General features: G+C 43.2%; 1 protein-coding gene across 1 annotated transcript in view; it reads right to left on the bottom strand.

The window, feature by feature from the left end:
- ITSN1 (intersectin 1) overlaps positions 1-17,981 on the bottom strand; it is a 2,682,533-nt gene that overhangs the window by 1,735,337 nt on the left and 929,215 nt on the right. The window contains exon 14 of the mRNA XM_044072770.1: positions 12,699-12,856. Coding sequence (XP_043928705.1) covers positions 12,699-12,856 — 158 coding nt within the window. The remainder of the gene's footprint in view (positions 1-12,698; positions 12,857-17,981) is intronic.

Raw genomic sequence — 17,981 nt, 5'->3', positions numbered from 1 at the left:
CCATTAGGCCAAGATCAAATGTTATATTAACTTTAACTTGCTTCTGACCAGATTTTCTGAGGAGCAGTGTAAAGATGTACATCTTACAACTAAAAAAATACTTATTTGCTTTAACATTTTTAACATGTACAGCAGTCACTAACAGACTCCCCCACCTCACATTTAAAATACTCCTGACTGTATATTATATAAAATTGCTTTACAATGTAACATGCAATTGACATAATTAAACTGTTACTAAATATTAAGAACAAAACTGTTTTACTTGCAGTTACTTCTTCACTGCCCAGAGTGTCTGAAACATTAACGAAAAATTGAGGTACATATGTGACATCCCCTCGCTGGGCCAGTAATCAAAGAGCACGAATCCTCACCGATACTGGAGAGGCATGTACACTTGGAATACAAATGGCTACACTCAGCATTTCCAGATGCAGACTTCTCTGCATCAAGCACAATTTCCCTTAAGAGCACCCAGGGAACACACTCAATTCAAGCACTGGTTCCTCTCTACATCTGTCCAAACCTCCAATAAGACCCCCTCCAATGAGACCTCCCCCCCACTGCCACAGCTCAGAGCCGAGTCTTTAGCTAGGGTTCCAAGCTACGTCCTCCTACACTCTCTCTGTGAAATCAGTGCACTGTATACCTGCTCCAAGCAGCTGACACACACACACTGAGATCTGATTTGTGTGCGCACACACACACACACACACACACACACACACACACACACACACACACACACACACACACACACACCTGGGAAAAGCTGGCACAGATTCACCTGCTGTGCCCCTTCTGCCCAGACTACAAAGGTAATTATCACTCCCACTAGAACCCCTGCTACCTACTTTAAGGCTCTTACCAGAGTACCCAATTACACAGAGTGAAATTGATATTAATACAAATGGTTATGCTGACCAAACAGCAAGGCTTTTAGGAGTGGGCAGTTATCACCAAATAAGTATGTGCAAATACTCTCAAAACAAACATTTTCTTAAAAGGACCAGTCACAACGAAAAGTTTAAATATATTTAATAATAAAAGAACAAGAAAATACTAAATATCTATTTACAGTAAACACCAAAGCTACAGTCACAGGGAATATTAAAAATAACACCAATGTAAAGTTTCACACAGTTATAGAAAAACAGTACTTAGCTAGTCTCGCTATCTTTTCCTAACTGATCTAGAGGATTACTGTGGGGCTGGAAATTCAAACTCCCAAAAAGGCAGAGCTACTGAAATATACTTTTTGCCACCACTGTCTAACAATTTGTTTTCTCTACCACTGGGAAGAGTACTGCACCAAGAAGCCAGTCTACCTCCAGTAGAAGACTCCATGGACCCAATGTCTTGATCCATGGTGGAGATGTGGTATAGAAATTTATGAGTGTCCTGGACCCTACAAAAGAGATCAGGTCTTTTAGGGCTACAGGTGGGGTTATCAGTTTGTTTCCAGGGAACTAACTTTAAAGATATCCAGAAGGGTTTCCTGAACTGGGGTACAGTTATAGATTTGGAAGGCCCCATTCCAAGAAGGTCTAGATATCTAATATGAGAAACAGTGGCCTAACAAGACCCGTTAGTGGACGTGTTCCCTTGTAAGTGAGAGCATTCTCAAAGGATAAGTCCATCTGGTGGTTAAGTCAGATGCAAGTGTGCCTTCATTGTCAAAGGTGGAGAACATCTGTGACTTGTAGATGCATCAGAATCATCCTCCTCATCAGAATCATTTGTATCTTTCAAAGAGGAAACCTCTCATTTCTTTTAGGGAGCTGGAGTCCCTAGACACAGAGGGTTTATCAGGCTGCAGACTAAGGAGGAACTGCACAAAACCCTGAGCCAGTTGTATCCAGTCATGGGAGCATACCTGTTAACATCTTAGTGCAATAATTCTGGACAAAGCCAAAAGTAACTTGGGGGGGGGGGTACAAAGGCTCAAACGAGGAACACATTTTAAACAATGGTCTTATAAAATTAGAAAGTTGCTAGAATAACAGGTTTTGTATTATCATGCATTTTCTGATAACTATGAAGTCTGAAACTCAAATGTCTCATAACTCAGTGCCTATCCTCAATGATTTGCCAGAAAACCACACATTTTATGAGGAATTAACCTAAACCATGAAGCAAATATCTGGACATTTTAAAAATTCTGGAAAGTTGAGAGGTATACCTGGCAGGGATGAAATATGGTGCTAAGAGCATGCGGTCAGTCAACAATGGCATTTTTGGCTTGTCAGAGGTCTAGTCTTCTGGTGTTTGGGTCTCAGGGGGGTAGATGCCATAGATTTTGGAACCTGAGGGGAGACAACCCTGGAATTTGACATCTTACCGGGGCACCAGTCCCCCTCAACTGGAACTATGGGGACAAACTTCCCGTGCAGTGTTATTAAATGCATTGTGAGATGGATGCTTGATTGGTACCAGCAATAGGATGAACTGACTCATTGAAGGTCCAGTGGCATATGCTCAGAGCCACTGGCTTGGTGGTCTCTGAAGGTACACTAGCAGAAGCTCTGAAAGTGTCAGATGTCAGAACCGGAGGTTCATAAGGGCCACTATAAAGCAGATGCTCTTAGACCACCAAGTGAACCCTACAATCCCATCATTTTTCCTTCAATACTCACTTCTCTGTTTTCTTTCTCTTGAGAAGGACTTTCATATTGTCTTGTGTCTTAAGAGTGCACAGACATGGCATGTTTTCCTAACAAGACTGAAAACATCTGTTTGGTTATGTACACTTTGAGAACCTCCCACCCTCTTTTAATCATCTGAGGGTAGCAATCCTGGTGAATCTTGTAACTACTGATGTCAAGCTCTAGACTTGGGTAGTACAGACACTGGTTGTGGCAGTCATAGATTTGGTATACATGGGGAAACCTGTCTGTTCTTTTTCTCTGGTCCAAACACATCCTCTGTTCAACCACATATGGCATTCACTACCCAGACACGTAAACCCCCCTCACACAAAAAAAAACTAGAAATTCTAGCCCAAAGATGACCATATGGACTTGGAGCACAAGTAAGTAATGAAAGCTATTTAACAGAGTATTTATCTTCTTGCTCTTCAGTCACAGGCCTAGACTGATGGACTGCATCATACACTCTTGATGCATTCATGAATACAAGCAAGCAAGAAAGTTGTTCAACTGGAAGTCACCTATATACCAGGTACACAGACTTCAAAGGTACAATGCAATCAGCCCAGCCTAGCGGGTATGTAACATCTATAAGTATGAAGGAAGTTATCAGGTTCAGCAGGCTCAATAAGGTACAAAGTTAGGACCTTATCTAGCCTTCTCAACAAAGAATGCTAAAGATATAACATCCTGGACTCATCCTCAAGAGCACAAATGACCAGTACTGCAACATGACCAACTCCATTCCTATGAAAGCAATCCTCGAGAAGCAGGGGTGAGGACTTTTTCCACTTTATGGTCAGACCCAGTGACTGCAACCACAGGAGTGCCAACTAAAGGAACACTATCAGGAACCTCCTGGACAGTGCTAATAGAAGACAATCATCCAAAAACAAACAAAAAAAAACTTTGTCTACCTGCTCCTGCAAGGCTCTGGCCACCATGTCCAACACATTGGCCAATATTCTTGGAAATGAAAACTGATGGTCACCCAGCATGCACAGAAGGAACCTACTGTGTGGCCCAAACATACTGATGCACCAAACGGTGTTCACTGTATTCAGTGACAACATCCATACACCCTGAAACAGAAACGGTTTCTTTTGTTTTAAAATTCTAGCCCTCATTAAGAGAACAAACCACTGATTCCAAAACCAAATGCATCTGATGTACCAAAAAGGCAGGAATGGGATGTAAACCAACCATCTCACTTGGTGCTCGGAACAATTAAAAGTTCCCACCCTATTCTTAACAATGGATAGCCTCTACATAACATTCTGAACCAGTTTGGGTCTGCCCCAAGAGATCTGCAGAGACTACTTGGTCCTTCACATGGACTCCTTACTGAGGACCTTCAAGTTCAAAGCTGTGGCCCATGGTGACTACATCTAGAACTTGCTGGACCTGGTGATTGCTATCCAAGCAAAGGCAAACTTACCAACAAGAGGTATCAGAGAACTATCAGAACTACCGAAAAGGGACTGGCAGAGTTGTCCTCTTAGGAGATTTTTGCCTCCATACCTGTCAACTTACTCTGGTGGTTAGTACACTGAACCAAAGCTCCAACATATTAATGAGCTGCTTCTTGTGGCAAGGGTGCAGGGTTTGAATCTTTCCACCGTCACCTGGGGTTGGAGGTCGGCAAATGGTCAAGGTGTTTCTTATAAACACAAGGTACAGGGTTTGATTATCACTTTGGGAAGCAGAATTGGGCTTAAAAATGTTCCCTAAGGTGATTAGCCTAGTTATCATCTACAAACCTATTAGGGGGATGGGTTCTCATACCAGTTGAGATCTTTACCTCACAGATACATGTATACATGATTTGAGTCTGACCTCTGGTTATTGGCTATGCTTGTAATAGTCTGTAGACTAAGTTAATAGCTTCATAGGTAAATACTAGACTATCAAGTCTCCCTAAATCACAACATGTCCCATTTGTTCCCTTATCTGGGAACTTCACATTGAATTATTGTGAGAGCATCTATGGGGAATGCTATCACTGAGGCAGTCACTGAGCTACACTTTACCAGAACAGAATCACTGACATGAAGGTATTTAAAATGGCCTAACCTAAAACTGGGGAGGGGGTCATGCAATCCATGTTACTGCACAGGCCCAAAGTGACTTCCCGATGTGAGAGCATGTCTCTGTGCAAATCCACTGAAGGCTACGACGAAGAGACTGCTTGGTGAACCTAATGCCCAATGCCAGGCTATGCATCTGCATTGCTTCTGCACCCTCTGAGGGACTGTGGCAGTGTATGGATAACCTCTACTATACCACCCTATGACGGCCATGCCCACCCCCCTTGCCAGCTGTTAGGTGCTTAAACAGCAAACCATACTCAGGTCACGTGGTCCATAGTCAAGGCTTTATCTCTCCACACCATCACAACTGGCTCCGTTTGTGAAGCTTGACCAGCAGAGGGGACAACACTGTGAGGGAGTAGCGCCTTCCCAAAATGGAGAGACTTTTTCCTCTCTGTATTGGCTGGATCTGCAAAGCAAAAATAGGGAAGGTACAGGAAGACCTTAAATATGATTTACAGTGACAAGTGCCCATTTCTTCCTTTGAATGTCATCCAGATTCTAGATGGCCTGGTTGTAACTACCATAAACTAACCACAGCCATAATGTTCATGATTATTCACTTGTTAATATAGATGCAATAAGACAGAGCTTTTCTTCCTGGGCATCTGCTGAAAATGGGCTCTGCCCAGTCAGACTTTTCCTGTCAGCAAAGGCAAATAATCTTCCTAAGGGAAATCAGACTCAGCAAGGTCATCCTAAGAAGACATACTGATAACTGCATCCCTAAGGATAAATAAATACAAGGAAAATTTGAAAATTACTGCAGGCTCATGAGATACCATCCTAGAAACGGACAGTGTGAAACAGATCCTCTTTAAGCTCACACTTGATGAAGACTGGAATTTTGAAAAGTAAGATTCAGATACAGCTTTAAACACTTGTTTAAAGCTTTAGAGTCTGTCTGGAGCTAGACTGGCAAAATGTTATGGTCTTTAGGACCTATGATGCACCACAAAGATCACACAGAAGTCAACTTTTACATCTGTTAAGGAACTCTACACCTACTCAGCTGTGTGACTGCAAATTGTTTTGGCTTAATTAGGCATCACAGCAGCATAGTAGAGGTGCTTCCAAGCTGACAAATCATCCACTAACTGATGCTGAGGATAGAATGACCACAAGGCTCTTCTGATTTCTTCTACAAATACTCATTTGGACACTTTCTAGGGAAGGAATGGTTGCCCAAAGCAAATACACATGACAATTGGAAGCTGCAAGTTCTCTCCAAAACAAGGGTCACCTGAGAGTAATTTAAAAATGGATAAAGACTCATTTTTCTTGCATACATTAAAGAAAAGGGCCTCCAAGTCTTCACACACATCAGCCCAAAATGGAAAGCATCTTGTAGTAAACGTCAGCACTAAGCTCTGAATAAAAAATCATGCAGAACTTCAGTCAATGGCAAGTGCATAACTGCCATTTACCAGTCTTGGGCAAGATTAAAAACCTGATGTCTACACATCAATTATGGACGGTGCATGTGGGAGACAGGTATGGGTCAAGCTCGGCACTAGCATAAGATCGTATTCCCGGAGGTGAGGTTCCAACACTTGTGTGTCAATCCATCACCAGATTTTAAACATTTGTTTAACATTTAGGCCTTGAGTCATGAGCCTTGAAGCAAGAGGAATCAGTAGTCCCTCACTAACCAGGCCAAAAGACCCTGCTAAGCCTGAGGAAAGACTGATAGGTTCATAGGTTCATAGGTTCATACTAGGCTATCTGCCCGAGGGCATTTACAAGCCTAGCCCATAGTTTTGTGGCTTACGCCACCCCTTTAGTATGGGGAACAATACCCATTATTTTGCTGTGCCTCTGTTGATCAGTGACACTGAGGTAATCCCTGGGGTATATCTGCGATCTCCCATCCATTGGTCAAGATTTCTCTTGAACAAGGCCAGCGAGGTGCTCTGCCTCACATATACCGGGATTTTATTCCACAGCATAGGGAGTCTTTGGGTGATGAATCTATCCCTCCAGCACGTCCTATTAATAGCCGTGTCGAGGTTTAAGTCTCCGCCCTTGTGGCTCTGACGGATCTAGATTTTTGAGGTGAAGCATATTCATCAAATCTGGGTTTGACATGGCCTTGTATGTTAGGCAAAGGTCACCTCTGAGCAAGCGACTGAATAGAGCTGGAGTTCTTTCAGTCGGGCAGCATAGGACAGATGTTTGAGACCCTTTATCCTTTTGGTGAGGAACTTTGTGGCCTCTCCAGCTGCTGCAAGTGTCGGGTCAGATACATTCGAATGGGGCATTGTACTCAATCATTGGTCTGATGAGTGATGAGTATAGGGAGACTATGACCTCCCTTGATCTAGATGAGAATCCCTTCATGATAAGGTGGGCAATGTAGAAGGTCTTCCTAACTACTTTAGCTACATGGGTGTTGAATGACAGACTACTATCAACCTGGGTCCCCAGGTCCCTGATAACTTCTTCTGTACTCAGTCGATTGCCACCTATTTGGTAGCTAGGGGTAACCTTGTTTTTCCCAAGGGTATGACTATGCATTTTTGGCATTTAACTTTAGGCCATGGCTCTGGCACCAGTTATCCGCTTCTGTGAGACCCTTCTGAAGGATATCTGTGTCAGATGTGTTTTCTACTATGGCCCAGTTTGCAGTCATCTGCAAACTTTGTCAGCCATAACCCTCCTGTGTTTGCTTGTACTCGAAAAGTAGATGCCAAACAAGAGTGGGCCCAGGACTGAGCCCTGTGGTACACCACTTGTGACAGGCTTTGAGTCTGACATGGCGCCAGCAACTCTGACCCTGTGGGTTCTGTCACTCAGCCAGTTTGCAACCCATCTTGTGATGTATGGGTTAACATTTAAGCTGATGAGTTTTTCAATGATACCCGAGTGGGGTATTGTATCAAAGGCCTTCGCCAGATCGAGGTAGGCTGTATGGACTGCCTTTCCTCATCAATGGCTTTGGTGACTGTTTCAAAAGTCAACCAAGTTTAGAAGGCATGATCTGCCTTTGACAAAGCCAAACTGGGATGGATCCAAAGTCTGCAAATTCTATGTCTTTATTTATGAGGTCCATTATGATCCTCTCCATGGCTTTGCAGATAAGGCTTGTCAAGCTAATGGGCCGGTAATTTCCAGGGTCGGTGGAGGCACCGCCTTTGTGAAGTGGGACCACAGTTGCAGTGCGCCACCCTGGGTATCCAGAGGTAAGACTATGATTAAACAGCTGTCCTAGCTGTGGGTTTAATTGAGTTCGGAGCACACAGCCGGGGACACCATCAGGTCCCATGGATGCTGTGTTTTTGCTTTGAGAGAGCAGTTCTCACTTGGGCTGGAGATGTTTGGGGGCTGCAATATAGATATCTCTCCTTTGGGGAGGGGAGAAGTTTGCACTGAACCTGTCAGCCAGTATGTTGGCAATGTCTGTAGGATCAGTAATCTTCACATCATTTTGAACTAGTTCTGAGCATATCTGGGAGTTTCCTCCCAGGTTTCTAACATAGCTAAAGAAGGCCTTATGATTGTCTTTTGAGTCTTTAGCTATTTTTCTCTCAAAATTTGCTTTGGATGATTTTATGAGAGCTCTTAGTTTTTACTTATAGTGATCAAGGGTGTCTTACCTTTTAAGGATTTTGCTCTATCTTGTAGTAGCTTCCTCCTTTTGTTGTAGAGTTTGTTTATGGCTGGGGTCCACCAGAGTGGAAGAGTCTTTGTTTTGCTTGGGATTGCCTTATCCATGCAGTCCTGCAGGTGCTGGTAGAAGGCATTTGTAAATGATTCAGCGGCTTGAGTACTGTTTTCCGGGCCTTAAAGGAGACCACACTAGTCTTTAGAAGTGTGAAGTAAGTTCTTTACTGTGGTCTTTTTATTTCAGGTGGGGTGGGATGAGGACCTCCAGCGAGATTAGTTTGTGATCTGATCTCACCAGTGAGGGGTATACTTCGGTGTTGAACATTGTGCTCCCATGTTCGTGATGATGAGATCAAGTATGTTTTCTCCTCTTGTGGGATGGTGACTAGTTGTTCCATGGCATTTGAGTTTATGAATTCCAGGAACTTTTGGGCTAGGGTGTTTGGGCTTGAGTAGTGTTCCCAGTCTATATTAGGGTAATTGAAGTCACCTAGTATGATGGTGTTTGGTGATACATTTATCCCTCTAGTGTTTTCAGGAAGGCCATGTGAGGTTCCTGAGTTTGTGAGGGTGGCCTGTAACATGCTACAATTTGCAGAGCAGTCTTGCCTATGGTTAATTGCACCTGGATGGTCTCCGATGCATCGCGTTGCCACCAGTCTTGAGGTGTGGGTGTCTTTGATGAATATGGATACCCTCCTTTCTTGGTATTGTCCGGATTTTGGGGCCGGAACGCATGATAAGAGGTAAAACCTGATAGTGCTGGGGTGCTCTCAGGAGCCTTGAACCAGGTTTCTGTCACTGCACAGACATCGATGTTCTCCATACTGAGAAGGGCCTCGAAAAGGCATTTTGAGATTTAGACTTCTGGCATTGAGCAGCATTACCCTTAGTTTTTTCCTTTTTGTGTTCTAGGGTGGTAGGTTTAGAATTTGAGCCTTGCCTAAAAAGGCACTATGGGGTGGCAAGAGCCTTTGCCAATATCCGAATCCCAGGGTGACAGGTGCAAGCCGTCCCTTTGTCCAGCATGTCATCCCAGGCAGACAGACATTGATCCCCTTTGAATGACACCAGAGTTTAAGCCAATTGTTAAAGCTGATCATCTTATCTCTGTATTGTGGCATCATTCTTGGTGAAGGTAGGATACTGCTCAAGGTCAGGGTCATACCTGCCTGGGCTACATAATCAGAGAGCTCCTCAATGTCTCTTTTCATGTAGTCCAAGGAGCAGGTCGCTTACACCAGCGTGGACAATGACTGAGTCATATTTGTACCTGCTGTTGAGAGACCTGAGTGCTTGCTATGTGGCGGATTCTAGCCCGACAGGCAGCTTACTGTGACCTTCTCCTTACTCAGTCTGGTGAGCGGACGCCAGTGTGTCTGACTATGGAGTCACCAATGACTAGTGTGTCTGGCATTGTGTTTGGCCTTAAGGGCTGTGACTGTTTGACACTCTGACTGTGAGGTCTATGTGTTGCAGGTGTTGTGTTCTGAGGTGGTGGTTGTTTGGGTGTCTGCTTTGGTGGCCTCTGCTGTTTTGGTAGATTTTTGATCAGAGTATGTCTTTGTGTGTTTATGTGTATGATTTGAGGTTGTGATGGTACTATGTGAGACTGGGTCTATAGTGTGTGTGGTAACCTTCTCCTCCTGACTGGTCTTGCCAGTCCTATGTTGAGAGAGCTCAGCCTCCAGTTTGGCCGTATAGTTGCATCTCTCGCATGTATTTGTGTTTTGTGGGAGGAGGAGAGGGTTGTTGTGTACATGAGGCAATTGTAACATTGCCTCAATATTCCCAGGTTCACCAGCTGAGCAGGAGAGGACACTAGCAACTGATCCCTCGACATGCTAGAAGGACTAGACAAAAACTTTAAAAGAGATTCGGGGACGGAGTGACCGAGAAATGGGGGTTTGCCTTTTGGGGTGCTATCTATAAGAGTGAGGTAATAAGTACTGTAGGAGCAAGTGCTAGGTTTAACAGATAGAGAAAAGTCTACTTGGAGTCAAGTAGAGATGATCTTTTTAGGTATTAGAGAAAGTGCTAGTAACAGGGATGCTTAAAGGTAAGATTGAAAAGAATGCACTCTGCAGTGTGCACTAGAGAAGTTAGATATGAAAGTAGGTAACTTGAGTTTTACCTGTTTAAAAAGTTAAGGTTTAGTGGAGAGTTACTATTTTTAAAACAGCAAGATGGACTGAAAGGGGTGGTTACTTTTGTATTTTGGTACTATGAAATACTGTAGGATGGCCAATAAATTTAAATAATTGAAGGGGTGGAAAGCCTTGGTCCAGAGTACCTCAACCATTACCTTGGTCATGTAATTTCTCTGAGCCCCTCACTGCCAACTATGAAGGAGGACTGGTGCAGACTAAAGCCCCCACCTCTCAAGGATGAGCTCAGCATATGCAAGATGTGGAAGTTAGTTTTAATAAAGAATTTACTACCAAGAAAGCAAAGCTCTCACAAGATTTCCATCCTTGGGGTGGTGCTCCATTGACGTGGGGAAAGAACCATCCAGTCAATCCTCACTTTAAAAGCTTCTGCCTGCAGCCATGAACCTGGTTTTGAAAAATCCAGGAGCTTTTCCCTTTGACATCTTTGGCAACAATAATGAACCACAGACAACTATGGTGACATTTGATATGTTCCTTTACAGGAGAGACAATGTGATGCTGGTGTGGGTCTTGACTAGGAAGTTGAAGACCAAAGGGGCACTCATTGAACTTCCACCTACATAACGAACACTGGAAATTTTCAGTGAAGTGTCAGACTGTTGTCAAAACTCTGCAAGCTCAGAAAGGACTGGTGAGCTCACAGACTAGGTATACTTATGCAGCTGCCACATGACATCACAGAATGAAGCAGTATCTTCCAATCAAAACTGCTAGACTGTTACTGGTAAAGAGGATGAACCCAGACAAAGCATGTCAAGGAGAATTGCTAATTGTAGGTCATTAGGAATATGAAACAAAAGAAGGTAGCATTTGGTAATTACAATTATACAAAAATACATCAACTAAGCTGTTAGAATAAGAGAGTAAATTAAAATTTTGAGGACAACTGATAACTTAGTTTATAAAGCTAAAAAGAACAAGAGTAGGTAATTAGGTCTTATAAACAGGGAATGGGATTTTGGTAATTAAACAGCACTTACCTCGGGGAGGGTGGAAAGCACCTCCCATAATCAGAGTACTGCACAACTAATCTCAGATTTTTACGTAAAAATTGAGTTTGCAGTAAGGTACCCTATATACTACTTGCACTGCTGTGCAGCATAGCATGGCTCGGTACCAACCTTCGGCTATCAAATGCTGCTTGGTGTTGGGTATTGCAAAGACTGTTGCAAATGCTTAGCTCTGGTTTACTTTATAAAAAAATGCATAAACTTTGCTTTATGTTACAGCATGTTTGTGAACATTCACCTTTATTCTTAAGGTGGTACAAGTAAGCTGCAATTATTTGTACTATTTCCACAACAAAATTCTTCCTGTGGAAATTGTAGCAGTTATCGCACAACAAAGTGTGCAATCCATGAAAACAATTTACAGCAAGTATTACTTTCAGTAGCACCAGCAAATCAGCTATCAAATAACAGTCTGTCATTGGGTCAACTAATTTACAGAGGTTTCAAAGTTATCCTATACTTCAAAGAACTTCTGGAATTTTCATCTCGGGCATATAGACTGCATTTGTAATAACCTTGACAATGCTAAAAATTCCACCCCCTATTGCCTACATGTCTGGAAACATCTGCAAACAACTAGCACTTTATGGATGTTTTCCACTATTATTTTGTGTTGCTTCGGAAGTACATACTCTGGAAGCATTATTTGGTACCCCTAAGATAAAACTGAACATCAAAGCAAATGTGATATGGTGTCACATTCTGGACTGTAAAATGCCATGAATAGCAACTAGAACAGGAATTAAGAGAATACTTTTTCAAGTCATTATTTACCTTAATGACGGTGACTTCAGATGGTATCTCTCGCAGACACACACACACACACACACACACACACACACACACACACACACACACACACACACACACACACACACACACACACACACACACACACACACACACACACACACACAAAATTACTCCTTTAAGTTGCTTAATGAGGGTAAAATCCTTGAAAGTGGTCAAATGTATTAAGAATGGTTTCCTGCAAGGTCTTGTCAAAGATAATGCAGGACTTAACACTGGCCAGCTTCTTCAGGACTGCAAACAATATATTTTCAAGTAGATAAATTCTCAAACAATAGAATATGACCTTTGATTTCAATCTAATGTTCAAAACACTCAAGATACACTAGAAATACTTGCAGCAAAAAACCTGAAACTGCCTACCGTTGGACATCTTTTGCTTTTTCAACCTCTGTTATCTTCTTCCTTTCCTGGTCTTTTTGTTTTTCAGCTTCGAATTCTGTATCTTTCTGCTTTTGTGTCTGATCCTCTATTTCTTTCTGTTTTAGAAGCTGCTGTTTATTATAGATTTCTCTCAGTTCCTATAAGCACACATACACAAAAAAAGCTTAGATCAACCACGTAAATAAATAAACTTATTCCAGATACAAAAAAGACACTATACAATGTTTGACAAATCCAGCTGAACAATTAAAGCATTTAACATTTTTACAGAATACAGCCTCTCAAACCAACACAAAATTTGTTAATGACTGCAAACTAACCTTGCTAGTGGCTACTTAAAAATCAAAGTACTGATTAGTGTGGATTCCAAATAATCAAATTAAACTGAAAACTGCTGTACATGAGGCAGCTTTGAGGCATACATGAATAAAGCCTCGATAATGCCACAGGTGATCAAAGTTTGAGTTGCACCTCAAGTGTCTGAAGGAGCTGGACAGGTAGGAAAGGAGTTAACAGCCACTGCCAGTTCCACCCATTCGAGGGGCGGGGGAGCAGGTGTGAGCTGTCACCAGGTTGACAACTGGCAGGAGCATGATGCATTATCCAGTGAAGTTCAAGTCAGCTGAGCATGCACTGCTATGGAGCTTAGCACCAGTAAAGCCAAGAGGCATGAGCTTCATGTCTTTAAAACAAAAGGGTTGAGTGCATGTTGGCAGTGGAACATCCAGAAGTTCTAGGGGGAAATGCAAGAAAACTGTACACAGCTACATATTCACCTATAATACAAAAAAATTAAAAGACCACAGGGTTTTAGCCCAATATGAATTTATTGTTGTATGATGGCTCCACCATTAGCAACTGATTATGAAATGACAGATCTCTAACAGTAAAACATACAGACTTCTACTTACCAATGTCAGCAATAACCCAGCCTAATTTTTTCAGCAAAAATCATCATCATGAGAGAAGCCACATGTCTTACACTACTGCACCATAACCATTGCCCTAACTGTACCTCACTATGAAGCTGACATAACCTTAAGTCAAAGAAATAGTTATACTGGGACCACAAGCAGGAAATCTATAGAAAATCATTTTCATTCAACAGCTGACTAGGCCCTTTTTTGTAGGTATGGATGGTTACTTTTGTAGTGGAGGAAGGAATTAGAGGATGTCTGCTTCCTGTTTATAGTTGAAGTTTTGATCTTCATAAATGTCACAAGCAAAAAGTCTTGGAAAAAGTGTGGCATAGTATCATGATATCCTATAAATTCATTTAGCTTCTCCTTGGTCCCCCTTCCATAAGAAGCAAATGTAATCCAAGAATCTGGTACAATTAACATGCAGTATGTGGAGTTAATAATACGTTTCTGCTCCCAGACCCATAGGACCAAGTTAGCACACATGAGGGGCACAAGTTGCCTCCAAGTCACACCCTGCTTTTGCTGAGAGAATTCCACTTTGCAGTACAGGAAGTTGTTAAAACTTGACAAAAGTTCTGTGTTGATGACTTTTACCAAAAGGAGAGATGAAAGTGAAGGATCCATTTCCAGACGTGTTGAAATGGACGCAAGATGTACCTTAATAGAAGAATAAGAAATGACAGAGGAAAATAACTTGTAAAAATTCTTAAGACCCAGTGGTATATAATCCCTGATGGGTTTAGAACCTGGTCAGCTAATATCTGTCTATTCACTCACAGGTAGATGAAGGGAGAGAATAACCTGAACCTGAATGTATACCTTGAGGAAATGATCCCCCATACATAAAGATCTATTTTAAAAATGTCTGCATATTAAAAAAACAAAGTCTTGCTGCTAAGCAGGTAGGGGCAGGGGTAGATGGGGACAAACACATAAAACTGGAAGTCATTCACCTGGCTAGAAGGGAACCACTTACCGAACCCTGCCTTGTTGCCATTCTCTGCCCTCCCTGCCTTTAAATGGCCTCCCCCCACACACTGCTTCCACTTGAACTGTCTTTTAAAGGTTTCATAGGTAAGTAGAAGGCTAGCTGCCCTTGTGAGCCATTTAAGCCTAGCCAATCTCCTTTTTTGAGCTTGAAATAACCTATCCTATTTGGTTATAGATTGGCCTTACCCATGCCTTGGTTGATAATTATAATTACCCCTAATAACAATAAAGTACAGTTGTGTACCTACCATAAATGTAGATGTTCGAGTGTATTCACTGTTGCAGTCATAACACTTGGGTTATCCTGCTGGCAGGCGATGACCCGCAGTCGGCCCGAGTTCCAAAGTCTTGGTCCGGCGTTGGTTGCCGTCACCTCTTCCCTGACGTCAGTGTGCCAGGGGTATAAAATGAGAAGTTATGTACCTACCATAACGTTCCATGTTAGTTGTCTTCTCTCGCCTTCTTTCTTGCTTGATGGGTTCGGAGCCGATCCTCGGCTCGACTCGCACTTGCTAAGCTCGAGAGTCACTTTTACCAGCTTGAGGCAGCCCCATATCCCATGATGCAAGGCGGTAAGTACCCAGATCTCGTTTGGTACCTATAGGCAATAACACCTAGCACAAAAAACTTCCCAGAAGGAAAGAAAAGCAAAAAGCCTAAAGGATGGGCTATAAGGAAGACCAGACAACTAGCTGGTCTTAAGAAGCAATCTTCCATATAGGGAGAAAAAAGGTCTGTCCAGGCCAGGGGGCAGGAGGGAGGGTCGCAAGAAAGAAGGTGAGAGAAGACAACTAACATGGAACGTTATGGTAGGTACATAACTTCTCAATGTTAAGTTGTCAATCTCACCTTCATTCTTGCTTGATGGGACCGCGTCCCTAGCACCTGTATCCTGGGTGGCTCACTGGAACAGACTCTTGAGAACTGTAGAGCCAAAACTGGCTCTATCCCTGGAGGCCAAATCCAATTTGTAATGAGAAACAAAGGTATGAGGAGTGGCCCAAGTGGCTGCTGCACAAATAGTGTCTAATGGAAGTCTAGCCTGAAAAGCTATGGAAGTGGCTAAGCTTCTGGTTGAATGCGCTTCCGGTTTTGAGCACAGCTGTTTTCCCCTGAGCTGATTCGGAGATGGTGGAAGAAAGCCATCTAGATAAGGTCACTTTGGAGACAGGAAGGCCTTTCTTATTTTCAGCATAAGAAAAAAAGAGCTGATCGGATTTCCTGAATTGTTTTGTTCTGTCCAAATAATATTGGAGTTGGCGATGAACATCAAGATAATGTAATTTTTGTTCCGATCTGTTTGAGTAATTAGGGAAAAATACAGGGAGGTCAATAGATTGGTTCAAATTATTTTTCGAGGCCACCTTAGGCAAAAAGGTTGGATTAGTTCTCAAGGATACCCTGTCTTTGTGGAAAACCAAATAAGGGGACGAACAGAGAGAGCATGAAGTTCTGACACTCTCCTTGCCGAGGTAATAGCAACAAGGAAGAGTGTTTTCCATGAAAGAAACTTCAGGGAACATGAAACAGCTGGCTCGAAGGGAGGAAGAATTAAGGATGTCAGTACTAGATTTAGGTCCCATTGAGGAGAAGGACTCCTGACTGGAGGTTTAAGGAGAAAAATTCCTTTTAGAAAGGCTCTACAAAGCCTGTGGGACATAATGTTGTGATCTGCAAACCCGACATGAAAGTTCGAAATAGCGGCCAACTGAACCTTGACCGTGGAAGATGAAGAGCCCGAGTGAAAGATTTCCGCTAAGAAATCCAAAACTGCATGAACAGGGGCAGTAAAGGGATCTATATTTTTAGCTCTTGCCCAACAAGAGAAGTATTTCCACTTGCTGGTATAAATCCTTCTAGTAGAGGATTTAAGGGAAGCCACTATGATATCCTTAACAGGATTAGAGATCATAGGAAGCCTGGCTAAGGAAGGAAGTGGAGCAACCAAGCTGTGAGGTTGAGAGAAGGAATAGACCGATGCAGCTGACCCGATTAGTGAATCAGAAGGTCTGGCACTGGGTCCAGATGCCACGGCTGCACCAATAGGTGACGATGGAGGAACGGGAACCAAATCTGTCGAGGCCAATAGGGAGCAATGAGAATCATTTTGGCTCTCAAACGGTGGCTTTCTGGAGAACTTGAGGAATCAACGGAAAGGAGGAAAGGAGGAAAGGCATAAAGAAGTCCCTGGGGCCAATCCTGGGTTAGAGCGTCTCTGGGGGATGGCCTGGCAGTGGGAAGAGAGAAAGAAGTCTGGGCATTTGCTGTTTTGGGGAGTAGCAAAAAGATCGCAACATGGGCGGCCCCATTCTAGAAAAATCTCCTCCACTATAGATTGTTTGAGAGACCACTCGTGAGGCATGAGAATAGCTCTGCTCAATCTGTCCGCTAGAATGTTGGTTTTCCCAGGGATATGCGTTGCTACCAGAAACCGATGAGAGGAGATCGCCCATTGCCAAAGTCTGAGAGCTTCTCGACACAAGGGGTAGGACTTGGTTCCGCCCTGTTTATTGATATACCATACTACAGACATGTTGTCTGTGTGAACTGCAATTGTTCCCAAGGGAAGAAAGTCGTTGAGGGCTTGCAACGTTAAAAGCACTGCTCTCATCTCTAGGACATTTATGTGCAGGTGGTATTCGAATGGTTGCCACGTCCCATGAACCATCCTGCCCTGATAATGACCCCCCCACCCGATCAGGGAGGCGTCTGTAGTGACTGTGGCTACCGGGGCCAGGGATACAAAGGGTCTGCCTTGATGAATCTGGGGAGAAGAAATCCACCATGATAGATGATTCTTGCAAATTTGTGTCACCAGGATTTGGTGATGCATGGGAAGTTGTTGGTAAGACCACTGGGTGAACAACATCCATTGAAGAAGACGCATGTAGAAGCGGGCCAAGGGAAGAAGGGTAATGGCCGCAGCCATGAGGCCCAACACCTTCAGAACCATTCTGGCCTGCACCTTTTTGCTGGCAAGGATGATCCGCACGTGAGTTTGGATATCTGAGATTCTTTGGTCTGTGAGGGTTGCTGACATCCGAACAGTGTTTAAGTTTGCGCCTATGAAAGTAATAGACTGGCAGGGCAATAAGGAGGATTTTTCGTAGTTGATCGAAATTCCTAACTGAGTGCAGAGATTTAGGTGTAATCCCTGGCTTGGAGAAGTTGATAACTGGTGGTGGCTGAAAGGAGCCAGTCGTCGAGATATGGAAACACCTGGAATCCTTGACATCTCAGGTGAGCCGTGACCACTGCCATACATTTGGTGAACACTCTGGGGCTGTAGTGAGACCAAAGGGCAGGGCTCTGAATTGAAAATGACTGGACCCCAGCCGAAAGCGGAGAA

The sequence above is a fragment of the Protopterus annectens genome, chromosome 5.part1 (genome assembly GCF_019279795.1).
Source record: "Protopterus annectens isolate FY-2018-M chromosome 5.part1, PAN1.0, whole genome shotgun sequence".
NCBI lineage: Eukaryota > Metazoa > Chordata > Ceratodontiformes > Protopteridae > Protopterus > Protopterus annectens.
The sequence above is the reverse complement of the archived record's forward strand: the minus strand, read 5'-3'. Positions and strand labels throughout refer to the sequence as shown.